The sequence below is a fragment of the Juglans regia genome, chromosome 8 (genome assembly GCF_001411555.2).
Source record: "Juglans regia cultivar Chandler chromosome 8, Walnut 2.0, whole genome shotgun sequence".
In the NCBI taxonomy this organism is placed as follows: Eukaryota; Viridiplantae; Streptophyta; class Magnoliopsida; order Fagales; family Juglandaceae; genus Juglans; species Juglans regia.
This window is the reverse complement of record NC_049908.1, coordinates 20,042,469-20,068,745: the sequence shown is the minus strand read 5'-3', so window position 1 is coordinate 20,068,745 and position 26,277 is coordinate 20,042,469. Positions and strand designations below refer to the sequence as shown.

Here is a 26,277-nt window from a genome sequence, read left to right as displayed (position 1 = left end):
CATACCACCAACGATCCATAGTTAGTCGCCGAAATTTGAAGCTGCCACTCCCCCCCCACCCCCCATGCTATTATGGTCCCTTCCAAGTGGAGTAGAGGATTGGTGAGGTGGCATATCGCCTCAGGTTGCCGACGATATCATAAATCCATCCCACCTTCCATGTCTCATGTCTTAAGCAAAAGGTGGGAGCTCAGATTCAACCCTTAGCAACTCTCCCTCCAATGGATGCACATGGTGAGATACAATCGGCGCCAGAGTCAATTGTTGATTGGCATATGAAACGTCATGGGGACAAGGCGGTGACAGAAGCTTTGGTGAAAAGGACAGGTGCCACTGGCAAAGAAAACACATGGGAGATCCTGTGAAAACTTCAGCAATGATTTTAGCACCTTATGGGCAAGGTGCTGTAAATGAAGGGAGATTTGTTAAGAACCCTAAGTTGAATTTGGGGGAGAGAAAGCAAAACTGAAGCGAGAAGTAATTTGGGAAGACAGTTTACGAAGTGAAGTGGAAGAATAGGCTCAGATCTCGGAACGACGCCATTGTAGGGTTTAATGGAGTGCAACGTTTGGGCCAGGGAGATCGAAGCGTTTCATTGAGTCTGCTAGTATTGTCGTTTTTTAATAATAAATTAAGCAATGCCCTTTTTTATTATGGGTCTATCGTTTTTAGTAGGTCAGACGCAACGTGTTGTTGACATCAAGCGGGGCTTTTTTAACTACTGTTATTTTAGCATTAGGTGATATTAGCAAAGAGCTATGCTACCTATAAGCCTCACATCCTGTACATTCATTTTAAAAATATGTTATTTTATATTTTATCCTATTTTATTCATAAATATATCTGAAATTATTTTTATTATATGAGTAAAAAAGTAAAATGATTTGTTTTTAAATGGGTGTATTGGATGGTGAGATTTATTTCTATAATTTTTCTTAGAAGTCTAGAGTCTGTTACCGAAGGGGAACGTGGGGGGCGCACTGCGTATATGAGGAAGAACGGAACAAGGAATCTCACCTTGAGTTGTACTGAATTTCTGGGTTTGCATTCGGAGGTTAGGAACTTAGGGTTGCCTTGAACAATCCTTTATCCGTATTGAATGAGTATGAGCAGTTTCCCATTCCTGTAATATTCTGTGCTCTCTTGTATTCCTTCGTAGAAAGTTTCTTTACACACTATCCCTCCGATTTCCCTCCTCTCCCTTGTCGCCCTCTGCCTTCTTGTTGCTCTCTGCTCCACCGCGCCACGCTGCTCCTTGTCGTTCCGGCCACCATTCGCCGCAGGTAAGCGCCTCTCTCTTCTCCCGTCGGTCTCTCTTTCTCTCTCTCTCACTCTCTCTCACGTTCTCTTCCTTTTACCCCTCTCTGTCTCCGCCGCCCCTCTGTCTCTCTCTCCGTTCTCTCCTCATGAGCGCAGACCCCTGTCACGACGCCTCCGTGCCTCACTCTCTGTTCCTCTCATTTTCACTCTCTCTGTTCCTCTCGTTTTCACTCTCTCTCTGTGTCCGGTCTTTCCTCCGTGTGTCCCTCATCATTTCAACTTGGATCTAACTTCTCTTTTGGTTGTCACAGAGCACCTCGATCATCCCTTGACAGCGGCATCTTGCTATCCAATCCAATCAACCACCGCACGGAGGTAAGTGACTCTCGGACTAACCTTGAAAATGATTGTTGATGGAATTGTGCAATTGTGCTGTGTGTGACCGTGTGCCGTGTGAAGTGATGGAATATTGTACAGTTTGTGATGTGGCCGTGTGCTGTGTGAAGTGATGGAATTATTGTGTAGTTTGTGTTGTGTGAAGTGATGGGACATATGTGTAGTTATGATGTGGTTGTGTGAAGTGTCGGGATGAACAATGTAGTTTTGTGACATGCCATGTGAAGTGTTTATTTTGTTGTTCGAGTGCTGTGGTGTTTTGTATATATTAAATTCCATTGTTGTTATTTCATAAGAGGGGAATTTTCCCTCAATCACACTGTCGTTTAGTCGCAATGGGGAGTCGGAATTTCCCACTATTGCACGGGCTTACAGCTTGTGAATGTGTGCTGTAAATCCCCTCCCTTGCATTGAAATTACAGATTGTGAATGCTTGCTGGAAAATTTCCCCACGTGCCCTGTTTTCATCATGTAATTATTTGTTGAATGTTTATCATTGGCCTGTTTCATATCTATAATTGTTTGCTGAATTTCTTATTATTGAATTGGGACTTATGCGTGGAAATTGATCTCTGTAAAATTGTTGGATTTTTGTATTCAAGGGCTTTTTGTGGGTGTGTGTTTCGCGATCCTAAGCCGAGCTAGGGCATTATCCCGGTGGAGCTCGTTTGGTTACTCGGGAGTGCATAAAACTGAGTGACATCCCTTGGGTTGTCGTCAGGCAACAACAAGCTCGGGCAAGGCAGTAGCACTCACAAAACCCAGCCTTCAACCGCTCCTCAACAATGTGTGTGTGTGTGTGAGAGAGAGAGAGAGAGAGAGAGAGAGAGAGAGAGAGAGAGAGAGAGAGAGAGAGAGAGAGAGGCCTAACTGTGTATGTGGCTGCAATGTTGGAGAATCTGGCTGCAACGTTAGAAAAATACTTATATAGTGGTGTATTAATTGACTGGCTTATGTATAGAAAAACTCAAATTGACAAGAAACAAAAAGGGAATGAATCTTGACTTAAGACGACATCTTATTTTTTAATAAGAAACACCTCTTGACCAATGACTATTGCTTCCATCCCCTTCGTCCCTTCTCTTCCCCTCGTTTCCCTTCTTTGTCTCTAACATCTCTCGTGCAGGTGGCCCAAACTGCCACTCACCGGCTTATCTGCTGCCGTTTCTATTTTCTAGAGCCTCCGATGAACTCACTTTTTTGAGTTCTTATGTAAGCACCGGTTACCTCCGACTTTTGTTGGGTGTATGATTCGGTTCTGTTGGATTGTGTATGTTTGCTTCTTATTTGTCCTCTTTATTTGAACTTCGGTTTTTTTTTCATCTTTGAATCGGCGTTTATGTCCTGACTACAAGCCTTCTCAGTTTTTCTGTTTTTTCTTAAAATAAAAAATTCTAAATAAATCTGTTTGTTTGAAATTTGGTTTCATTTTGTCATCAATTACACGAATTGAGTACAGATCAATCTTCATCCTCATACCCTTTACTTGCCTTCCCATTCCCTACTCATTCTCTCTTGGCTTCGTGATTAAATTATGCTCATTCACACTTGTGATTTGCTCGCTAAGCTCCACATATTGCTTCTTTTGAAGTTTGGCCTAGGATGGTATGTAGCTGCTTCATCTCGCACTACTCCAGCTCCTCAAGAAGCAGAGGTTATACAAGTATGTTTGGGACAATTTAAGAAAATCATGTATTTTGGTGTCTCTTATCCTGTTCATCATTATCATCTCAGTCTCTCTCGTCCTAGAATCCGGCCTTTGGTACATTATCTCTTCCATTTTTTCGCCTTCTTCTTTCCTTCTCGATTTTTGTCATTCTCATTTTTTCCTATTGAGTTCTACATTATCACAACATCAATTCCCTCAAACCCAACCACCGTTTCGGAGGAAAGTTATTTCTAATTGCCCTATCCACTTGCCTGTGTTACCATCGGCTCTCTTTGTACCTCTTCTCCTTACATTATCAGCTTGTCTATTCTGGTTTGTTTCTTCGTAATTTCAAATTTTACATGCTGACGATAATTTATTCAACTTTTTGTGTACTTTATTTCTCTGTGGGTTTTTGCTTCGGATTTATTGAGAGAATGAATTCTTTTGTTTTGAAATTCTAGGCGGTTAGAGCCCCTAGGTTATACCTACTACAGTAGTTGTGCTTTTGGCCAGTTGGACAAATCTAAGCGGTATTCCGCAAATTACAACTATGTGGAAGATAATACTTATTTGTATTCTGTGGTGTGTATGGCAAGAGTGACGTTTGGGAACAAGGAGCGCTCATTAGGGGAGCTTAGATTATTTTTTGTTAGAACTTTGGTTTTCCCTTGATTTCAAAGCTGTTGACTTCAATGCCCTTGATTTTCATGATTTTTTTGTTTCCATGTCTTCCTCCTAGATAGGTGTTACTTTTTATATACCATCTTGTGTACTTGGGCTACACCTATTCTTATTAATACGGTCATTTTCTTATAAAACAAAAGTTTTGAGATTCTTCAATGAAAATCTGTCATTTCTTTTGGTGCTTCTATTTATTCTTATCACTCTTTTTTTTTTTTTTTTTTGTGTGTGTTTTTTGACGTCTGAACTCCTATTTTCAATCAGATTGGCTACAGTTGGTACTTAGTACTTGCATGAATTATGGTTTTTATTACTAGCTGTGCTAGGCACAAGCCTACTGTACATTACGACAATGGCTGTGTGTAAGTAATTTATCTCACTATTCTCCACTAATTCATTTCTTTAATTTTAATGTGTTTTCATTGCATTATGACAATGGTTGTGTGTTACTGCTACATGCGTCTTTTTTTCCCTTCCCTAGATGTTGTGAGGTCTGTGGAAAAGTTCTCCATCAAGATGTGTTCACTGAAGAACCTACTTTTGTCAAGGGTGCAGGAGGAGAGGTATGCCATTGTTTTCTTGTTAATGTTCTTATTCAAACTCAATGAGTTGATGAGATGAGGTGTCACATTTCAAGGAGTTAGCAGTATAGAAACGTAGTTTGAATTGAGTCTGATATTGTTTCTATATTTTTGTGCACTTGCTTTTGGGCAGGTTTTGTTTGTTAGGACAATTTATAGTTGCATAGGTACTTTTTGATGACTAGCTGCCACAGTTTAGTTTTATATTATTTCAGTACTACCATAGCATGTTAGAAATATCACCTATTGGCATATATTTGGACCAACTAATAGAGTTGCTGGTGCTTTAAAATCATGAGTAATTCGTTGCATAAATTTAAGATTTGGAAATGGTAAGGAGGATGGTCCCTGAATAAGGCCCTTCTGGGCCAGTTTCTCTGATGTAGCATTTTTTTTTTTTAATAAAATGTTGAGAGCTTTGAATTTTCACTGATTGGGATAGTCATATTTTGTTTGAGTTGAGCCCTTCATAATCAAAATGATTTTGTAGTTTCTTCATGGACCTGATCTCATTGGAGCATGGATTTCGGAAATTTTGGGCTGTTTTTGTTAGAAAACAGTTGATGTTCATTTTCCATTGTTACGTATATTTGCATTTAACATTTTAATTATATTTTTATTGTTTCAATTTTGTCTGACCTCCTTCCCGATGAACTATTTAAGTTCTCATATTGATTTTGTATGCTGAAAATGTGCATAAATTACAATACCGTCAAATTATAGAGGAATTGCTTTCCCTATCGAAAAAGAAGAGGAATTGCTTTCAGTAATTTATTATCTATTCATTTTTATATATATATAAAGGAAAATGATAGTATGACTCCCAAATATGCCCACCAATTATGCCTACTCATATATTTTTTTTCTTATTATTATTTTTTTCTTAGTGGTTAAGGAAATGACTATTAGTGAATTTATATATATATATATATATATATATATCTTAATGGTTAAGGTTGTTTAAAAAATACTTAAAGAAAAACAAAAACACTCATTTGCACTAGTGTGCATATTTGGGGTGCACACTAGCATTGTCCATATTTAATACTAGACATGAGTAACTCGAGGAATCGTAATGTATATTCTGCTTGACTTTTGATTTTTATACCATATTTTAGTGAAATATAGATCACTTGTGTGTTGGAGTTTATAAATTAGAGTTGCATTATTTTTTAAACGCTTATGATCAATTGAAAGTATGTTGTGCTTGCATTTTGGTTTTTATTCCATATTTATTTTTTTGTCGTGGAAATCTTTATCTGCAGAGTCGAGTGGCAGGTTCCTATGTAAGATCCATTCAAAGTGGTTATTCAGAATCATTTAGGAGGACCATAGATAAAGGTATCTTATTATGACTTGTAAATGTTTACTTGTACATCTTTCTTGTTTTAGTTTATCATATTGTGAGCTTCAGTTTCAATTTCAGAGTGTCAACATTGTTGTAAAAGAAATATTGTTGTGTGCATAAACTTTTTTTTGACAAGTCGTCGTGTGCATAAACTTATAGTGCGTTTTGTACAATATCCTAGATAAAATTCAAAGCTTAAGGCAACTGAGCTTGGACTGGTAAGCCATGTGTGACGCTAGTATCAAGCTATTTTCTGGAAGTAAATACTATAGTTCATAAGCTTTGCACTTTTGGTTTATGATTTTTTTAGTGTAAAAAATACAATTTTCACTCTCAAACTCTGGGAATTTGGTTTTTGAGGTTTTATTTAAGCAATGTTTAGATTATACTTGCAATAGCCCATGTTTAGTATAAGAGGGTGGTAAATAGACATTGCTTGGGAAAGATAGGTTCTTGCCCTAATGATTTCAAGGAGCTCCGATCATAATCTTGATCAGTCTTTTTGGAGAATAGGCCCATATGTGGTTTGGTTTTTCCTTGGATTGTTACTATTCAGACGCATGTCAATATTCTTTTGGTATACATTAACAGTTTAGTGGATATAATGATTTCTATAGAGAGAGCCTTTGAGGAAACATTGTATGGGTTTACCATGCATGATATTCCTAGGGATTTTTGTAATATGATGACGCATGTGTTATATGCATATAAATCTCATTTATTTTGATATTTCTGTTACTGTCCAGGAAGGCCTATATTTTCTGGCTCACGAGATAGTTCATCTCTAATCAAACATATTTTTTTTATTATATGGCAGGGAGAGATGAGATAGATCGTATGGTTACAGCCTTTAATATAAGTGGTGGCGACTCTATAATTAATCCCGCCTGTTCATTTTATCAGGTATGTAATTTTTTCGGTTGCTATGGTGTCCTCAATGGAATATTATTTGTCAAACATTTAATTTGGGTGTAAGTTTTTGCAGATAGCAGTTGAACGGAATTTTACTAGGGGGCGTAGAACAGAGCAAGTTGCTGCTGCCTGCCTTTATATTGCATGTCGGTAAGCGACTCTATATGTAATTCCTTAAATTGAGAAATTATGGTTAGGCCATGCAAAACTAGGTTCTACATTATTTTGTCTTTATATATTTAAAATTAGACGGCCCCGACATTATAGTCATGAAAGACTCAAAGGGTCTTATACAACAATGTGGAAAGAGGACTAAAACATGCCCATTGAAAGACTCTACCGAGACAAAGGTGGGCTGTCAAGAATCTTGAAACATTTAATTGACATTTAAGAACTTGGATCGGAAGGAATGAATTAATAAATGCAGTATTGAATGTAAATAATCCTACGAAACAAAGTACACTGCTTGAGTTCTATTTATCTGGCCAATGAGGGTTTTTTACTTTTACTTTTGGATGAGAGGCCCTAAGGCAGAAAGGAGAGGGGAAAGGAGGAGATTCAAATCAGTGGCCTCTATTTTATGAGCTAAATCATTTGAAGGATACCTCCTTTTTTTTAAACATGAGTTATCTTGCCTAACATATGGAGGTGATTGATATATTTAGTGATCAGAATATATGAAATAGTTGCACCAAGTCTTCGTTCCTTGTGCTTTTATCTAAAAACATTGATGTGAACTTAAATGCCCCAACTTCTTGTCATGCTCTCATTGTAAGAAGTTGACATTATCATTTTATTTTGTGCTTGTGCACACATGCATCTTTCCTGTAGTTTATTGTGATTGGGTTTAAGTGGACTTATGGGAAATTATTTGGGTAAATCATCTTTGCCCTTGTTGGGCCATATAGCAGGAACCAAATCAGAGTTAGTTTCCAAAATTTATTTACGCTGTTTTTTTTAATCTTTTCACTAATGGTCTTCCTGCGATATAGTCAAATGAAATGAATCTGTGGCTTCTCAAACATGCTTTTTGAAATAATTTTTTCCAAGCATCAAACATATTGAAAAAACAGAAAAAGTTTGCTGGGGGTAGACATCATTGATCATTGTGTTACAATTTATAATTAAGATCAATAAGATCAACAAAAATGAAGAGCACCAGAACAGCCCAAAAAGTCATTGAATAATATGTTTGCTCAACATTATTAAAGACAGGTGTTTTATTGTTCAATGAATGCTCAGCATTTTTAAAGATATGATTATCCCATTCAAGCTGAAACTGCAAACTTCAAGACATTGTTATCTGTTATTCGACCAGGCAAGAAATATTGCAGTAGAGGCATTGAGAAATGTTTTTTGGTATTTTCCAGAAACTGAAACGGTAAAAGCGAATCCATGATATTAAGTAAATGCTGTAATTTTCCATTTGGTCTATTATCTAGATTATAGCCCAATCAATGTGAAAACTTAATACCCATTGACTACAGTGGCAAATTGAGGAACCCCTCCCCCAAGGCAAGGAAAAAAAAGAAGAAAGAAAGAGAAGAAAAAGAAAAAAAAAAAACATTGTTGTGAATTATGAGCTCAATAGTTACCAAAATTCACGATGCTACCATTTACTCAACTTGAGAAACAGTGTATGTACCTGCGAATACTATTGAATTAAATGTATGCTTTTAAATTTACCTATCAATTGTTTCATAGCTTTTATTTCTTTTGGATGACAGTAGTTGGTGCTTTGATTTGCATGGAAAAATGATTGTATCATGTGTTACATTTCATGAATGGGGACTCAGTAAAAAATGCTAACTTTTTATGTTTTTTGCAGTGTAGCTAGAGATCCAAAGCCATTTCTTCTTATTGATTTTTCAGAGTTTCTAGGGATAAATGTGTAAGAGAGAACCTACTTTAGTATCAACTTTTTGATTTTTTATGTGCAGTCAGTATTAAGATTAAATAGTTTATTGATTATACAATCTTGATTTCGTGTCTTTTGACTTGTACTATTTACTGCAGCTTTTTTTTTTTTTTTATCGGTAACCTCAGCTTTTGTTTTTTCAAAACAATTCTGCAGTTATGTGCTAGGCGCTGTATTTTTGCAGCTTTGCCAACTTCTAAGCCTTGGAGAGCATCCTACTATTGTAAAACCTGTTGATCCTTCACTTTATATTCCTCGATTTGCAGAAAGTAAGAACCTACTATTCCCTGTTGATTGTCACATTCCAAGAAAATTGTATTTCCAGCTCTTGTTTCCTTTACATTTATTTATTTTTATAAGTAAAAATATTATACATATCAATAAGAATAACCAAGTACACTGGACGTATACAAGAAAACACCTAGCCCATACTAGAGAGCTCCTAATGACCCCAAGCCTGAATACAATGGAATACACTAAGTTCGAATTGGAATAGAACACACCTCCCCAACCCCAACCCTTTGTTTCCCGTAAGACTAATACTCCACCCTAAACTCCCTCTACGAGGACGTCTTCATAATGCCCTTCCTTTAGTATTCCTTGACTTGAGCTACCTCCCTTAGTGTCATAGTTGATTGCCCAAGAAAGATACTTTAACTTCCTACTTTTCTTAGAACTTGATTTGGTTTCAAGCGAGTGGCCCGCCTCAATCGCAGTGAGTAGTGCTTTAAATTGGTCTTCACATTCTCCATATGAAAGCGCCACAATATGCTGAATCTCATTAACCTTATGTAGAACCCAATTCTATGGTGAACCCGTTATATTGTTTTTCAAAGGAAGAGAAACTAGGGGAACAACATTATCCCCAGACACAGTTCCCAACTGCACTTCCAACCTTAGACATTCCTCCTCACAAGGCACCAACCACAAACCCATAATTTCCTCCCTGCCATGTCTTGCATTCAAATCCCGAACCTCCTCAACAGCTATATTGTTGCATCCATTGTTGTTGTCACCATAATTTCGTGTTACACTCCTTCCCGTAGGTTAGGAATATTACGAAACATACATAACATAATGCCCGGTAAAGAGATTCATATCCTGAAATACCTCATTTATTGAAAAGCATCAAAATATTAAAGCCTCGTTTGTTTTTAGGAAACTTCTCAACTCATCTTATCTCATATAATCATTACAACTTTCTCAAATTCTCATATAAAATAAAATAAACAATTCAACTTTTTCAAATATCAAAACAAAAATAATATTAAAAAAGTATATTCTAACAATATTTTATTCAACTTTCAACTTTTATCCCAACTCATCTCATTTTATCTCATCTGCGAAAACAAACGAGGCTGAAAACTGAATTGAACATAATTGTTTCGAAAACTGAACATAAAGTAAAAGTGCATAAACTAATCCTACGAATGACATAAAAGAAATCTAATTCTTGTGTGAATATCACTTATTTCTTCCTAAGTCTTTGTACTAGATCTACTCCTGGCCATCTAGCTACGCGTCATCATAATCACCATCTATGAGAATTAGACATAGAAGAAAACAAGAAGATAAACAAAAATGAGTTGAATGCTCAGTAAGTAGCACATCATACCGTAAAATATAATTTAGCCTAGCATAGACTTAATTTCTGAAGACTCTTCACAACATGCATACAACATCACAGATTCACGATCATACACGTAACCTAACTTTCTGAAAAATTTTACATACATACATATATCGTTATAGATTCACATAGCATATCAATTCATTATTAACATGAGTGGAATCATGCATAATCATGGCAAACATGTAATGTGAATGCATAATAACTTGCATATCGTGTCTTAACATGAAGTGAAACACGCTTGAGTCCGTGTTTCACCTAACTTGCATAACTTGTCATAACATGGAGTGAAACACACTTGAGTCCATGTTTCACTTAACTTGCATAACATGGAGTGAAACACGCTTGAGTCTATGTTTCACCTAACTTGCATAACTTGTCATAACATGGATTGAAATACACTTGAGTCCTTGTTTCACTTAACTTGCATTACATAGAGTGAAACACGCTTGAATCCGTGTTTCACTTAATTTGTGGTTAACCACGCTTGAGTCCGTGGCACTGTCTTAAAACTTCTTATCTTTCTTAATGCATGAGAATTTATTAGGCTTCATGAACTTTTCTAACATGGCATATTCTTGTTCATGACATAACGTAACATGACATATTCTTGTACATGGCATAGCATAACATGACATTTTCTTGTACATGGCATAGCATAACATGACATGACATAACATGATCTGAACATTTTGTGACATTTCATGGCATACATGATTTAAGTACCACGTGAACATGGCATACATAATCTAAGTATTACATGAGCATGGCATACATAATCTGGCTATTTTATTACATGGCATACTTGACTTAAATTACTACATGAACATCCCATGGCTTCCATGTGATTTTAGTTACATTCAATCCGTAAAACAACAAATTCATTCATTCAAGCATAATCTCATATTTCATCAAAGATCGTGAAAGGAATCTAACTTTGACTTGTCTCTTAGCGTAGCGTAGATAACCATCATAAGCACATCATATTTTCATACATAACAATAATATTCAGAGTACGCATGCATTTATATGATCATACTATTTACCTCTTAGTGCTGCTTCCTGATTTTCAACTTGTAGCGCGTTACCTATACGAGGTACTCGACGTTACTAATTTTCTAGATAAACGTGTCGTGGTTCTTTATGTGATTAAATACAAAATTAGAATTTAACATAGTAGTTATCTTGTTTCCTTGCAAAATTAATGAATGCTTGTAATATATAATTAATCATGACTAAATAATTTAGTCGTATAATTGTGTTTAATAGAAATCTGCTAGATAAATTGCTGAAACTAAATTTATAAAGTAAGTTTAATAATCATAATTCAATACTTAGTAATATATACTAAAGCCCTTAAAATTAGGAACCTAATCTAAGACCTAGACCATCGTAAGGCAAATATAAGGGTTTTCCTGTGAAATACAACGAGCCCAAAATAAACATCAGGCCCACATTGATTCAGCCCACTCAAAAAATAAGGAGGCATTCGGCTGAATGGGCTTAAGGCCCAAGGGCCCATTTCCAGATTAAGAGGTAGAAGCTTTCTTTGGAAAGCACAAGGCCAAGACACAGAGAGCTCCTGAATATGGGAGGGATTCGTGCGATAACAGGGGACTCACCGAGGGAAGGAGGCTGAGGCGACAGCGGCTCTAGGGTGGTTGGAAGTGACCGGCGATGCGACTGGGTCCTCTGGTAGTGGTGCGACACAAGAGAGAGAGTGAGAGAGTTATACTGAGAACTGAAAATCACGGGAGGAGAGAGAGATCCCATCGGGGACTTATCGGAAATGAGTGGGTTCAACGGGGTTGGGCTGGTCGGCAATTTCTGGGCAGTCGGGGTAGTGCTCCAACATCCTCTGTGGTGGATTCCAGTGAGGTGAGTGTCTCGGTTGGTTGTGAGAGTGGTTTTCTCGATTTGCAAAGGCTATTTACGTTCAGCTAGTGTGTATAATGTTTCTTGTGTTTATTTCTGAGGGTCCCGTGGGGTTCTTATTGACAATGGGAAGGAATAATGCGAGTCTTCAGGAGATTGGCTATAGTTTGAAGTTGTCTAGACTTTAGGAACTTATTCATACAAGGATATAGATTTTGAAAGGATTTTGAAGAGTTGAGTTGGGAGTTAGTTTCAAACTAGGAACCTAATCTAATATGGGAACCTAATGGATGACTATACGAAGATTTTGATAGGGAAAGAATCACTGTTTTAATTTTTCTGTTAGCATATTTCCTAAAATAATGATAAAAAAAAAATACTAATTTTAAGCCCTAAATTTGGACCCGTATGTTACATTTCGACATAGGTGCCGTCGTTCCATCAACGAGGACATTGCTTGTAGGTGCTCCATCCCCCGACAATTTGTTTTGTGCCACTTTTTCAGACCCTACTGCTCCCTCAGGAGGCATAGAACAGGTAGGGGTAGCACTACCTTCTGTTGCCCCATTTTCATCTTCTGAAAGAGGCTCGTCTGCTTCTTCCAAAGTACTCAAAACCTTGGAAGGACCCCCATCTACAACTAAAAGTGAACCTTGGAAAAATGTACCAACTCGAGATGCCCTGTGTCAGTGCATTTGAGGCCTTCAAACCCATAGGATCTACCCCCTTCCCCCCCCCTCCTCTTTGGTTTTCGATCCACGACCCAAATCCGTGACTAGGTTCAACCCCTTATCCACTTTAATCATAAGATCTCTCACATATTCCATAACTCCCGTCAATTGAGCTCTGACAGCCCACAAGACCCCCTTCACTTCTCCCACCCTCAAACACCCAACAGAGGCAACCATTCCACCCTGCAACACATGATGCTTACTTTCCACTTCTCCCAATATCACCTAACAACCTTTGTCTCTTACAAGTGTCTTACCCTTTCCTTCCGCCATGGATCTATTCTCTGCCAGACTACCTGATGGTGACCTCAACACCGAGGCGTACAAGGCACCTTTGACTGAGGGAGGCCTTCCCACTGTCTTTCCATCAACAAACTCCCCCCTGTTTGCTTGCTTCAAAACAATGGCTTTGGACCCAATGATGTTTCGAATGGAATGCAGAAAACCTTTTCATCTAATGCCATTTGCACCTTTCGGGATCACCAACAAACCTTTCCTCCCATTCTGAAAATTTGAGAGTTGCAAAAAACTACCCCTTGCATTAATATGATGTTGAATGATGAGAACTCTATTACCCATCCTTAGCTCCTTGAAGAATCCCTCATGACAGGTGAGTTCTAAACAATCCTCTATCCCCATAGCTACTCATGAAGCTGTCGTCTCACATAGACATGAACTTAGCCATCCTTTTACTCCGTTCAGAGATGTGAAAACTATTTCCTCCCTCCCCACTTTCGTAAAAATGAAAGTTTTTTTATTCCACCTTGAACCACGTCTTACCATCCATCTGAGACGAATCCATGTTACTCGTCGTCATCCTCCGATCCCAAATCCCAGGATCATCTCCCAGTATCATCTCGCTTCGTCATCTCAAGGAGAGAAGATGTTATACGGGAATGAAATGCATATCTGAGATGTTATATGAGAAAAGAGTTATAGAACTACCCTAGATTTGGGTCGACGAACCAAAGGAGTGGAAAATCCCAGTCGCCGGAGGGAGGACTGACGCCGAAGTGCCTTCAGAGGAGTCACTAGAGCCCGTCGGTCTTGTCTGTGGTGGTGGCGGAGGCACAGGTTTGACGGTCGATGTTGCCTTCGAGAGATCTTCTTGTCACTGAGAATCTCGTCGATTTAGCCCCAGCGAAACAGTCCAGGTCGCCGAAGGGAGGACCGACTCCGGACTGCCCTCAGCGGTGTCATTGGAGCTCGTCGATCTTGTCTGTGGCGGTTGTGGGGTGCCTTAGGTTTTGGGTGGAGGGTGACGGCGGGGATTGGGTACCTTAGGGTTTTCTCTCTCCGTTCAACTTGTTTTGGCATATCCCTTTACATTTATTTTGCCCCTCATCTCTGATTTTGAAATTTTCCAGTGTTTGTGGCCTTCGTCCTTTTAACTTGCGTAATTGTTTGGCATTAGATTAGCAGACCTAAGTGTGGTTCTAGAGGATACAGGATAAAAAAGAGGAACTGCAGAGTCTTTGACTCTCATTCCAGTAAGAAATGAGGATATAGTATACTTGGTAACTTCAATCCCGTATTTGATTATTTTATGCTTTAAAACCTACTTCCTGAAGAAAGCCTGTTGCATCTTTTGGGTTCATCTGTTTTTTGCTTTTATCCTTGGAACAAACTCAATCCTTAAAACTTATAGTTTTGTATGTCAAAAGATCCTGAGAATGTAGAAGCAGTGTAAGACTACATGTTCTCGTAATGAGCTAAGATAAAGAAGAAAAGAAATGAAGACAAAAAAGAAGAAGAGATAAATATTTATAATGAGTATTTATAATGGGTACATCTGAAAACTTTGAAGAAGACATTACTTTTGTTTATTAGGCGATAGACATGGTATATTAGAATGAATGTAGAAAAAGGATATGTAATTAGAGGAGTTATATGATACGACACATAGTTCATTAGATACACTCTTAGGGATTAGAGCTAGCAGATTCATTGAAAGTGGTATGACCTTTATATTTGTTTCAAATGTAAACAAAACATATTTGCCAACTATTTTGAAGAAGCAATTTTTATTTTTTTGCAGAACTATTAAAGGAAAGGAACATGAAGGTCTGTGGAACTGCATTACACATTATAGCAAGCATGAAAAGAGATTGGATTCAGGTAAAAGCACTTATATATGGCAGCTGATTTTTTCTATGTTTGATGACTGCGAAACTTACTGGGATCTTATATCATTCACAGACAGGCAGAAAACCTAGTGGGCTGTGTGGTGCAGCATTATATATATCTGCCCTATCACATGGGTACAGATTTTCAAAGTCTGACATTGTAAGTCCAGCTTACCGCATTGGAATTCTCTGTTGTGTGCAAATTGATGCATTGTACGTTAAGCATCTAGGATTGCTTACATAAAAAGTTGATGCATTGATCCATTAGTTAGTGTACCTTTACTCTGAACTTTTTCCAGTACCAAGCAGATTGTTGAGAAGAAAAAAGTATATAGGGAGTACTCATGTATACTACCTGTGTATCTGGGCTTTGCCTTTTTCTATTAATAAAATCTCTATGATTATCTATAAAAAAAAAAAAAAAAGTATATAGGGAGTGAATGAAAGAATGATTTCTTGAGAATTCCAACATAGATCTGAAATCATGTTCTACAATCCTAGAAGCCTAAAAGAGTCCTAATCAACGCACAGATGTTTTAGATCTAAATCGTGGGAGTTTGATCCTTTTGTAGCCAACAGTTATGTTTTGTAGGGTCTTAATAAGGGTATTTTTTACCTGCCTAATATTCCATGGTATTCATGGTTATATTTTATTTTAATATTTCTTCTTGAATGGGAAATTATTTAAGATGAGTATGTTGGAATTCAGTAATGGAGTCATATGTTTAAATGTGAGATGATTGCTATTAGAGAAAAGATGAGGGGGGAGTCGCTTAAACAGGGTTTGGACATGTGTAAAGGATAATGATTAACATGCTAATAATAATGATTTAATTCAAGTTGGAATGAAAAGATGGAACGTGAGGGCCTAAAATGACATTGGTAGATGTAGAAATATATGATTATGGAGTCTAGAGAAGTGATAGAGGAAGGATAAGAGTGTATGTGTCCCGTGTACTTGGCTTCGCCTTTCTTTAATAAAATTCGTATTTACCGATAAAAAAAAAAAAAAAAAAGATAGAGGAAGGATAAGAGATTTAATAATGATAAGATAACGTTGTACAAAAGGCTACATGTAGGTGAATCCACTGGTGGTTTGAAAAAGGATAAGTAAAGCTAATTTAACTAGAATCAAAGGTTACTTGAGTCGAGTTGAGGGTCTTATAAAATTTTAATTCTTTTATAATCTATGGTTGGCATTTTATCAGCCAAAAGAGAAAAGATGTGAGGCCTTGCATACATAAGGGTGAGGTAGTTGTTTTTGCATTGTGTTTTTCATCTTACTGAGATTTTATTATTGTTATAATCATTACTTATAATAATTATGATGATGCTGATGAGGATGATAATAATGTAGGAATAAAAATAAAATGGCATTCTCATTATCATTGTTATTGTCATTTCATGTGTGAGTCAATGGTTGAATCATGTAAAGTTGTTCTCAGTGTTATGTGTAATCATTCTGCATTTTTCAAAATCTAGTCTCTAGATTTCTAGCTTGGGTCTTTTTTTGTATGCCCACTCCCCATTGATTTGTCTAACACATTTCCTATGTAGTAATTTGCATATCATTTGCTTGAAGACTTTCACTTTCTTTTAAACTTATTTTAGATATTTATAAAAATAATTTTCTCTCATTTAGGCGTGTATACTTAAGGGAAGCACTATGCAGTGAAGAAATGTTGAAGGTGAACTAAAAAAAGTTGTGATAGATTTTGTTGTGTATGTTGTATGTTTGGGAGTGAAAACATCTCAGATTTGAGATTTTTTTTTTGTAATTAAAAAAAAATGAGATGTTTTTTTATTTCACAAACATGGCCTAAATCTTCCGTGTGCGAGGACACACAATCAGTCAACTAAGATTCAACCTTGTCCCTACATCTACATTTTTTGGGGATAGGCATTCCTGACCCCAATTTGTCTTGCTCTTGTGTCAAAGAATCCTAAACTATTCCCCTATGCTGTTATATTGCAAATTTGTTCTCAAACTTCGGCCACATTACCCAAAGATTTGTTGTTCATGTGTTCTCATGTTATCTTTAGTTTTAGAGGCATTATGTTTAACAATGTTGCTTCAATATTGTGTAATTTTAGCAAACTGTTTTTTGTGTTTGTATCTTTCTTTTCTTAAAGTTACAAGGAATTTATAAATTGCTATCATCAAATAAGTTGATTATGATGAATTGTTGAATTACATCATCTCTCTAGTTCTGTGATACCCCCCATATGATGTGTAAGGGTAGGTGGCATATGGGATCCCACATTGCTTGGAAAGGATAAGTTCTTGCTCTTTATAGTGTTCTAATGGAGCTCCAATTGTATCATTGACTAGTCCTTTTGGAGTATAGGCCATGTGGTTGGGCCTTCTATTGGGATGTTACGAGTTCCTGACTTGTAACTAAGTTTCTGCATTTTTATATTTCCTTACTTGGGTTATGCCTATTTACTTGTCTTAATATAACTCTCTTATCTATAAAAAAAAAAATATATAATATATATATATATATATATATATATATATATATATTGAATTACATCATGATTCAAGCCTCTTCCACCTTTCTTTAATAGACGTGGTCAATAATCTGTCTCAAAGAGTTTCTTCAAGCATGATCCACTTTTGATAATCTCTTCTCATGCTCTTTTGAATAGGTAAAAATTGTACATATTTGTGAGGTAACGCTGACAAAACGATTGATGGAATTTGAGAATACAGATTCAGGGAGCTTAACGGTAAGTCTCACTTCTATTAGAACATGATGCATCACGCTTTATTGAACACATTTTAAAACTTTTTATATTTGTTACTTTCTTCAGTGATTACTTTTGAGACATGCTATAACGTGTCATGATATGCAAAGTCATAAGAAGATTTTGTCAATTGTAACCTCAAGTTAGTGTGTATTTGTCAATCTTAATGGGTTTCAATGGCTTTTATTCTGCTTACCGGAAATGGCTGGAGGAGGAAGTTTGGGCATTGCCTTTATTTGGCCTTCTCTATTTCTTCAATTTCTAGTAAGCAGAATAACAGCCGCCATTAAGATTCAACCTTCAAGACTAAATAAATCTTTTAAATTATAAGCCTGATCCTTCACATTTTCTTTAACCTTCAGCCCGTGAAACCTTTCAAGAAAACGTCATAGAAGCTCTCTGGTGCTGCTTTCCTACATCAAAACATTAGCCTTTCATTTTTATTGATCGATAAAAACAATTTTATTGATCATGAAATAGACAAAAGCCTAAGTATATGGGACATATACAAGAGCTTCGCCTATGCGTGCTAGTATAGCGATACAAGGAAGTCATGAAAAGACATGCCATTAGCATTGGCCTTTCATTGACCTTAACAGCGAAGAATTAGTTACATTTTTTAACATGTAAACTTAATTCTGAGAAGTTTGTCTCTACCAGTTGTAAATGCTGCGTACTTGTTACAGTTGCCGGAGTGTATTCTTGATGATAATGCACCATTGTTCAGCTTGTTAGTTTTTACAAGTCGTTAACCAACATCATTGTTTAGATAAAATGTTGTGCTTGCAGGAACTTGATTCTGCTATAGTATGAGGTTGAAAGTTTTATTTGTATATTGCTTTCTAGTAGGTTGAGGAGTTGATTAAGAATGCTTCAGAGGTTAAGGCATGCGAGCTATCAGAGGATAGGTCCCTCAAGTCTGGGGAAGTGCTGTGTGAGCATAAAAATAGTGGGAAACCTCATTTTGCCCATGGACTTTGCAGAAGTTGTTACGAAGATGTAACTCCTCTCTCTTTTTTCATCTATCCATGCTCTTCATCAAGCTTTGCTTCTTCATGTTCATGCTTGTTTGTTGTTGTTGTAGTTTGTTGAACTTTCTGGGGGACTGCATGGTGGGTCAGAACCTCCTGCATTTCAGCGGGCTGAAAGGGAGAGAATAGCCATGGAATCTGCTAATAAGCAGGGGGACGAATCAAGTGTTTTCTTAAAGCCTTGGCAAGGGTCAGAAAACATTGAACAGGTAACTGGAATGGTTGGTCCTATCTTGCCATTTCTAACTTCTTTATTGTATTATTTTTTTTTTTATGTTTTTGTTAACGAGTTTGAAGTCAGTAGGTAATTTATGTATTAGAAAGAAATGGAGGGTGAAGGCTCATGTTTTATATTCCCATCTAGACTGAAAATAAACAATTTGGAGTACTAGTTTGGATCTATTCCATGTCTGTCTTCTAGCTATTACTGTTTCTCAGAATTTATCAACATTTATGCCTTAATTCCAATTTATTATTAATAACTTAATTTTTGCTTCTTTTATCTGATTTATTTTCTAGCTTGAAAGAAGCCAAAAGGCAACCAAGAATGAGCAATTGGATTTGAGAGAGAATGATAGTAATTGTAAGTGTTACATGAAAATACTTTTAACAGAAGTTAAAAGTTGATCATAGTCCTGTACTTTTGTACAACACATCTGCAATCAATTTATATCGAGTAATATTCAATCTCAGCTGCTGCCATTGAAGATCAGATTGAAATAGATGGTGTTTCTGATGCATGCCAGAAATCCATGGATACAAGTTTGGTCAGTGATGATGAATCAGATGGCCTTTCTGATATTGATGATGTTGAGGTATGGAGCTTATTGTATTTACCTATAGATTTGTACCTCATTGTAAATTATGTTTTTCTCATGAGGGGTGTGTACATGCCGCACAAAGATTTTCAACTAGGTGCAGGAGTGGAACAATATATGCCCTTTATGTACTTACAGTTGTCATATGAGTATCTTTATTCTTTATGAGGAAGCTTTGGGTCGACAATATCATCACAAAGGGGTGCAACCCAAGAACACAAGGTGATACAAGAGGAGTACCTATATAGAGTGGTGAAAGAAAACAAGATGACATAAAATCTAATAAGAATTACAACTAGAAGTATTATGAATTCTGAATTTTATAGCTATAAAATATGTATATACTATTAAATATAAGAATGTCCAAGATATGGTATAAATACAAAAACATCCCATCAATAATAATATCACTTGTCAGGAATTTTAATTTTGGTTAGTTTGAACTGTGGGATAATAATAATATCCCTTGTCAGGAATTCTATTTTTTCGTGAGTCTGAACCGTAAGGGATTAACTCTCAAGGTCTGAAAATCTTTTAGATGGGCACCAGTCAAAAAAAAATTCTTTTGACAAGTAACCAAAGTCATTGTGTCGGTGATGTTGCGTTTTCTTTTACCCATAAAATTATGCATAGTAATATTTACTTATGGTAGGAATGTGTTAATGTATGTATTGCTAGGTGAGTGGCTACCTCAACAATGAGGAGGAGATGCGTTTTAAGAAGATTATCTGGGAGGAAATGAACAAAGAGTATCTTCAGGTTAAAGATTCATTGCCACTTTGAATATACCTTTTGATGAAAACAAAGCATAAATATTCTGACACTATATGTTGATCTTGCTTGATTATAAAATTTACTGTTGTCTCTATGGTTTCCAGGAACAAGCAGCAGCTGCTGCTGCTAAGATGGAAAGTCAGGCCAGCTTTCAGAACTCTTCTGGTGAATTGCGAGCCGCACATGAACTAGCTGCAGCAGCTGCGGCAGCTGTTGCAAAGTCAAGAAAGGTGCTCTTTTGCATGTCATATGTTGCACCGCATTTTCAATTCATAGAACTCCTCAATTTTGATCGCTCATATCAGTGAAAAGACATCTTGAAGTGTGGTTGATTTTGTTAGAATTTTACATGTGAATTTCATGCATTATGTGACTGAAGTTAGGTGAAATTTTCATATCAAACACAATGAATGAGATCAAATAATGTCTGTTACAAGTTTTGGCTAATTTGTAGCCAATATTCTGGACTAAATACTTCTATTTGCTTCTTTGTCAAGTTTAGATAGGGCACTACCTTGTGTTGATCCTGCAGGCAGGGCCCTGGCATATGTGATCCGCTGATTCTAAACACTGCACTTTTTTTCCAACTAAAAAATGAAAAGAGCTTGACCCTGTGCAGTTTCTCTTGACAGCGGCTTATACCGTTGTTAAGATTCCTTCAAACATCTGCTTGTCAGTTAAACACAAAATGATTGTTTCTGCCTAAATAGTCTTTGAGCATGATGTACTCTCCTATCAACTGCCTGCACTTCATTTGTATATCCTCTCTATTTATTTATGATTGTGTTGAAATAATAGTTTTGTTTGTCTTGTAATTCTTATTACAAATTCTTTATATTCTAATGGTACCTTAACATGTTTGGTTTCCTATAAAATAGGAGCGGAAACGAAAACAAGATATGAATGCCAATCCTGCTCAAACCGCTGCAGAAGCAGCTCATCAAATGCTGATCAAGAAGGTAAGTCATGTAAAGATCAGTGCTGGAAGCAACTGAGTACTCAATATGTAAAATAGCTATGGTGCCTGTGGTATTTTGATCACATAGTAGTCAACTCAATCGAATTAATCAGAGTTCTATCTTTACTGGTTCATCTATGGCTATTGTTTCCACTTAGCTTGATTTGGCGCCATATTTTCTTCTTTAATATTCATTTCAGTGGTGGTCTTGTATTCGGACATAAACTTTTTTATGGTTATTACTTTAGTTGGTTTTTTTTTTTTTTTTTCAATTACTTGTGGTAATGCCTCTGTTCTGATTGCACTCGTTGTTCATGTTAATAGAGACTCAGTTCAAAAATCAACTACGATGTATTGGAGACACTCTTTGCAGAAAAGGTATGCTTATTTTCTTTTATTTTTTATGGTAAAAAGTCTAAATTGTGATGTGATATATATCCTCATGCACACATAATTCCTTCTTGAACCTGGCTGTAGCAATAAAACAAGCTTTTGGAGAGGGTATGATATACATTACCACTTACTCTTACAATTCATGTATTGTATCCACCAGTTCACAATAACTGAATGATCCAAAAACAAAATCTGAATATCAGTCGTCGGTAGTTACAAACAAATCACAAATATATATTTTGTAGTTGTCGTTTGTGCATGCAGGTGCATGGATACATTCCACTCGTAATGGTTTTCTTCTTAAGTTTATTACATAGGAAAACTGTAAGCACAAGGATTTCTCTCCATTTTAATTTTTTTTATAAACAAAAGATACAGTTTGCAAGAGCAGAATCAATCCCAGCTGCTGGAATCATTAGTGTCGGGTGCGAGGGGGGATTGTTTAAGATTTGAATTTGAAGATTGTTTTGTTTCATTCTTAAATCTTTTTACTGTTTGTACTTATTATATCTTTATTTATTTCTGGCAGCCATCTTCTGATTCGAATAAAAAACTCAAAGCATCAAATGATGATGGCGATGCCAAAGGGCAAAGTAATGGTGAGAAAGAGCATGACGGGGATATCACAGACAATTATGATGAACCGGGACAAGGGTATGGAAACTTGGAACAGGAAGATGTCAACGGAACATATGGCAATGAATTGCATGTGGACTTCGAAAATGAAGAGGATGTTTATGGTTATAACTACGATAATGGTGAAGAGGAATATTGATGCAATGAGATGCAACTCTCCCAAGGCTGATTTGATTTCACAACATCAGTGGGTAAGGAATTAGGAAGGAAACATAAATTACATTTAAAGATTCTTCTATTTTTCCCCTTCTAAGGCATGGGTCATTATGTTGAGGGTATTTTAATAAAATAAGTAGTAGAATAGTTATACGAGATTTTATAGAAGTATCCTCAATTTAAAAGTATAGTTGCAGAAATGTCGTGTATGTATCATTACTCTTCTAAGAACGGTAACTCGTTCGGAACATTACAAACAAGATAGAGATGTTTGTCATCATTGATCAGTTGGATACATAATTAAGCTCCTCAAATGTGTATGTTTAGATTACCCCTTCATGCAAAAGGATGGAATAAGAATTAAATGACTTATCACCCTATGAGTAATATTATCTATCAGCAGTGTTAACTGAGACAAAAAAGAGTTTTAAAACAGAAATCAAGTTACAAGATGGGATTGTTGTTCTGTACCATTATGGAGTTTTGGCAGAATATATTATCAGCAGTCTTGATCATTCAAGGATTCGACTATGGATATTTTTTTTTATTTTTTTATTTTACGAAAAAAGAAAAGAAAAGAAAGTGTTGCATACAGGATAATAAGGTGGGATTGTTGTTCTGTACTATTATGGAGCTATAACGCTTCCTTCAATTTCTTTGAAAAAGGTTTAGAGGGTACAAGGTCAAATGTAAAAAACGATTATGCCTTTTGCTCTTAGGTGGATTGGCCATTCATAATCCTAAAAAAGATCTACCGGCATGACGCATCAAAGGTCGGTCCCTATCCAATTGTAGATGCAAGCACACAATAATGTAGGATGATTATATCACTGCTAAGACTCTGAATATGAAAACTAATCGATCACTGTGTATTGTTTTTAGAGTTTGACCATCTGCATCTTTCATTAATTTGTCCAAACTTCTGTAGCTGATTCCAACTGCCATAGGGCCTAACACGCAGAGAGAGAGAGAGAGAGAGATTCCAACTGGTATGGATCCAATTCCTCTTTCCAGTAATGTGGATGGAACTGATCATTGGTCAACTGCTATCTTTTTCATCTATTGGTAGAGGTGATCCATTTTTTATTCGTAGCTGGAGCCACAAGTGGGTATAGTCTCCTCACATAATCATGCTTTATCATTGCTCGAAAATTGAATCTCCCTATTAAACTAGTGTCAAGGTGAGGCGTGAGAACATTTAGGCTCCGTTTAGATACAAAAATACTCTCAACCCATCTTATCTCATCTCATCGTTATAATTTTTTTAAATTTCCATACAAAATATAATAAACAATTCAACTTTTTCAAATCCCATAACAATAATAATATTAAAAAATAATATTCTAACAATGTTTTATTCAACTCATCTAAAACCATCTCATCTCATCTCACTATCCAAACGAATCCTTAATCGGTTGGTCATATGTTTATGTTTCCTCAAAGCAAGGGAAAAAAAAAAAAAAAGGACGCTTGTACTCTTCCATGGCATGTCCAACCCATCTTTACAATGGGTAATTTTGTAAAATTTAAAATTCTAATAACAAAATCTTAGTATTTTTTATGAAATGCACTATCATATTCGTTGGTTGTAAAATGGGATGTAAAATAATTGCATATCATTATTCATACTGTTCAGGTTGAGATGGATTGGAGCTGCAACTCACATCTGAGGAACCAGCCAATAAAAAAATACACCTCACATCACATGCCCCTCAAGTGAATCTTGGGGCAAGCTAAAATAATACCCCCAACAACTAAAAGCATGCTTTCAGACCCCAGGGAGCCACTTGTACAATTCTAATCCTTTCTGTATGTATTTTGCCATAACATGCGCATTTTGTGGTCCTTAAACTCATGATTAAGGAAACTGCATCATTAATACTAAGTGCAGAATAGAATAAAATCATTTTCAGTTGCAATGGGAATCTGCGGATCAGTTGTGTCCCGGGAGATTCATGATGTTGAGGATGGCAATGAAAATGTGTTATTCTTGCAAGGAAATAATGTTTCTAATGGAGCTCTGGTCCTTTGTTCTCTTTACTCTAAGCAAGGGAGCAAAGGACTAAACCAAGATGCTGCCATTCTTCACCAGGTTTGTTAATGGTTCACTCTCTCAAATTGTATCTATGATTATCCTTTTAACTTTACAGGTTGTTCTTAGATTAGAATCAAGCTGGTTTTCATTCGCATGAGAAAAGTTTCACTTTTCAACTTAGTGTCTTCTACTGAATTTATTAGTTAAAAGATCCTTTATTGAAACTGCATGTGTTTTTCTGTGGCAAGGGCTATGGAGTGGAAGATGGAGCTTTATGTGGAGTTTTTGATGGGCATGGGAAGAATGGTCATGTAGTGAGCAAGCTAGTATGCAACCACCTGCCTTCACTCTTATTAACCCAAAAGAGCTCTCTCTCAAAGATTAATGCAGCAGTAGCAGATGATGATAGTTTGCAAAATCATATGGATGGAATAGATGATGAATCAATGACAAGCAAGAGCTTTCATATATGGAAAGAGGCTTGTATCAGTGCCTTTAAGGTGATGGACAAGGAGATAAAGCTGCAAGAGAATTTTGACTGCTCTTGTAGTGGAACCACTGCAGTAGTTGCTATAAGACAGGTAACAAGACCAAATAATTCTTCCATTTTGTTTCTGAATCTATTTGGAGAAGTTAACTGAATCTTTGTTTTGATTTTGACTTTCTCTTCTATTTTGTATGAATGAAAAACTAAGCAGGATGAAGATCTTGTTATAGCTAATCGTGGGGATTCAAGGGCAGTCTTAGGAATGTTGACCAAGAATGGAGTCACGGCCTTTCAGTTAACCAGAGACTTAAAGCCAGGCTTACCTTGTAAGACCTCATTTCCTACTCAACTGCATCGAGAAACGAAAAAAATCTAAATGCAAGTCTAGTTATTGAGACACCCAACACATCATTGTTGTGTATATTATTTTTATTCACCTTGTCTCTACCGAGTTATCTACTTTCAGATAAATTGCCACATTAGTGATTGATCAATTTCCAATTGACATAGGTGAAGCAGAAAGAATAAAGAACTGCAATGGCCGGGTGGCCGCACTGAAACAAGAACCACACATCCAACGAGTGTGGCTGCCCCATGATGACACTTCCGGCCTAGCCATGTCACGAGCCTTTGGAGACTTTGTACTCAAAGACCATGGCATCATTGCCATCCCTGAGGTCTACTATCACCGCCTAACTTCAGATGATCAATTCATCATCCTTGCAACTGATGGGGTAAGGGGGCATTTGAATGCAGAACCAGTTTTTACATGTTAAAAGTGTTCATTCTCCTCTTCATTGAACTTCTAGGATGAAGAACCCCTAGATCAATAAAATGTTTTTATTCCCTTTGAATGTATTGAAAATGTAGGTCTGGGATGTTCTCAGTAATGACCAAGTTGCAGCCATTGTGTGGGCTGCAGAGAGTGAACAGGCAGCAGCAAAAGTTGTGGTGGAGGCAGCTACCACAGCATGGAGGAAGAAGTACCCTACTGCAAAAGTAGATGACTGCAGTGTGGTTTGCCTCTTTTTGCAAAAGAAGTAACACGTGCCAGTGGACAAATCCTCTCTAATGCTTCCTGTATCTGCAATGACCTTTTGGCGATTTTTTTTTAAGTTTAACCCTTTTC

General features: G+C 36.6%; 2 protein-coding genes across 3 annotated transcripts; both read left to right on the top strand.

Moving 5' to 3' along the window:
- The first annotated feature begins 952 nt into the window (after positions 1–952).
- On the top strand, positions 953–22,906 carry LOC108991377 (transcription factor IIIB 60 kDa subunit-like). Of its 2 annotated transcripts, XM_018965608.2 has the most exons (22): positions 953–1,054; positions 1,160–1,283; positions 1,572–1,635; positions 4,253–4,350; positions 4,470–4,551; positions 5,835–5,910; positions 6,735–6,820; positions 6,903–6,979; positions 8,658–8,720; positions 8,904–9,016; positions 15,022–15,101; positions 15,183–15,269; positions 17,762–17,842; positions 18,710–18,859; positions 18,945–19,100; positions 19,411–19,474; positions 19,585–19,706; positions 20,388–20,468; positions 20,588–20,713; positions 21,362–21,442; positions 21,766–21,819; positions 22,364–22,906. In XM_018965608.2, the coding sequence occupies exons 4-22, from the start codon at positions 4,289–4,291 to the stop codon at positions 22,607–22,609; spliced, it is 1,887 nt and encodes a 628-aa protein (XP_018821153.1). In that variant the 5' UTR covers positions 953–1,054; positions 1,160–1,283; positions 1,572–1,635; positions 4,253–4,288; the 3' UTR covers positions 22,610–22,906. The 2 variants fall into 2 exon arrangements, with proteins under 2 accessions (XP_018821153.1, XP_018821161.1); XM_018965616.2 differs by lacking the exon at positions 1,160–1,283.
- A 1,638-nt stretch (positions 22,907–24,544) lies between these two features.
- Positions 24,545–26,192, top strand: LOC108991277 (probable protein phosphatase 2C 72). Its single transcript, XM_035693556.1, has 5 exons — positions 24,545–24,718; positions 24,910–25,242; positions 25,360–25,474; positions 25,659–25,882; positions 26,019–26,192. Exons 1-5 carry the CDS (start codon positions 24,545–24,547, stop codon positions 26,190–26,192), a joined length of 1,020 nt encoding a protein of 339 aa, XP_035549449.1.
- Positions 26,193–26,277: the final 85 nt, after the last annotated feature.

Coding starts and splice junctions, on each gene's coding strand:
- LOC108991377 (XM_018965616.2), top strand. CDS start 4,289: ATGGTTTTTATTACTAGCTGTGCTAGGCACAAGCCTACTGTACATTAC. Junction 18,860..18,944: donor GCAGAAGTTGTTACGAAGAT/GTAACTCCTCTC, acceptor TTGTTGTTGTAG/TTTGTTGAACTTTCTGGGGG. Junction 21,820..22,363: donor AGACACTCTTTGCAGAAAAG/GTATGCTTATTT, acceptor TATTTCTGGCAG/CCATCTTCTGATTCGAATAA.
- LOC108991277 (XM_035693556.1), top strand. CDS start 24,545: ATGGGAATCTGCGGATCAGTTGTGTCCCGGGAGATTCATGATGTTGAG. Junction 24,719..24,909: donor ATGCTGCCATTCTTCACCAG/GTTTGTTAATGG, acceptor TTCTGTGGCAAG/GGCTATGGAGTGGAAGATGG. Junction 25,475..25,658: donor CTTAAAGCCAGGCTTACCTT/GTAAGACCTCAT, acceptor CAATTGACATAG/GTGAAGCAGAAAGAATAAAG.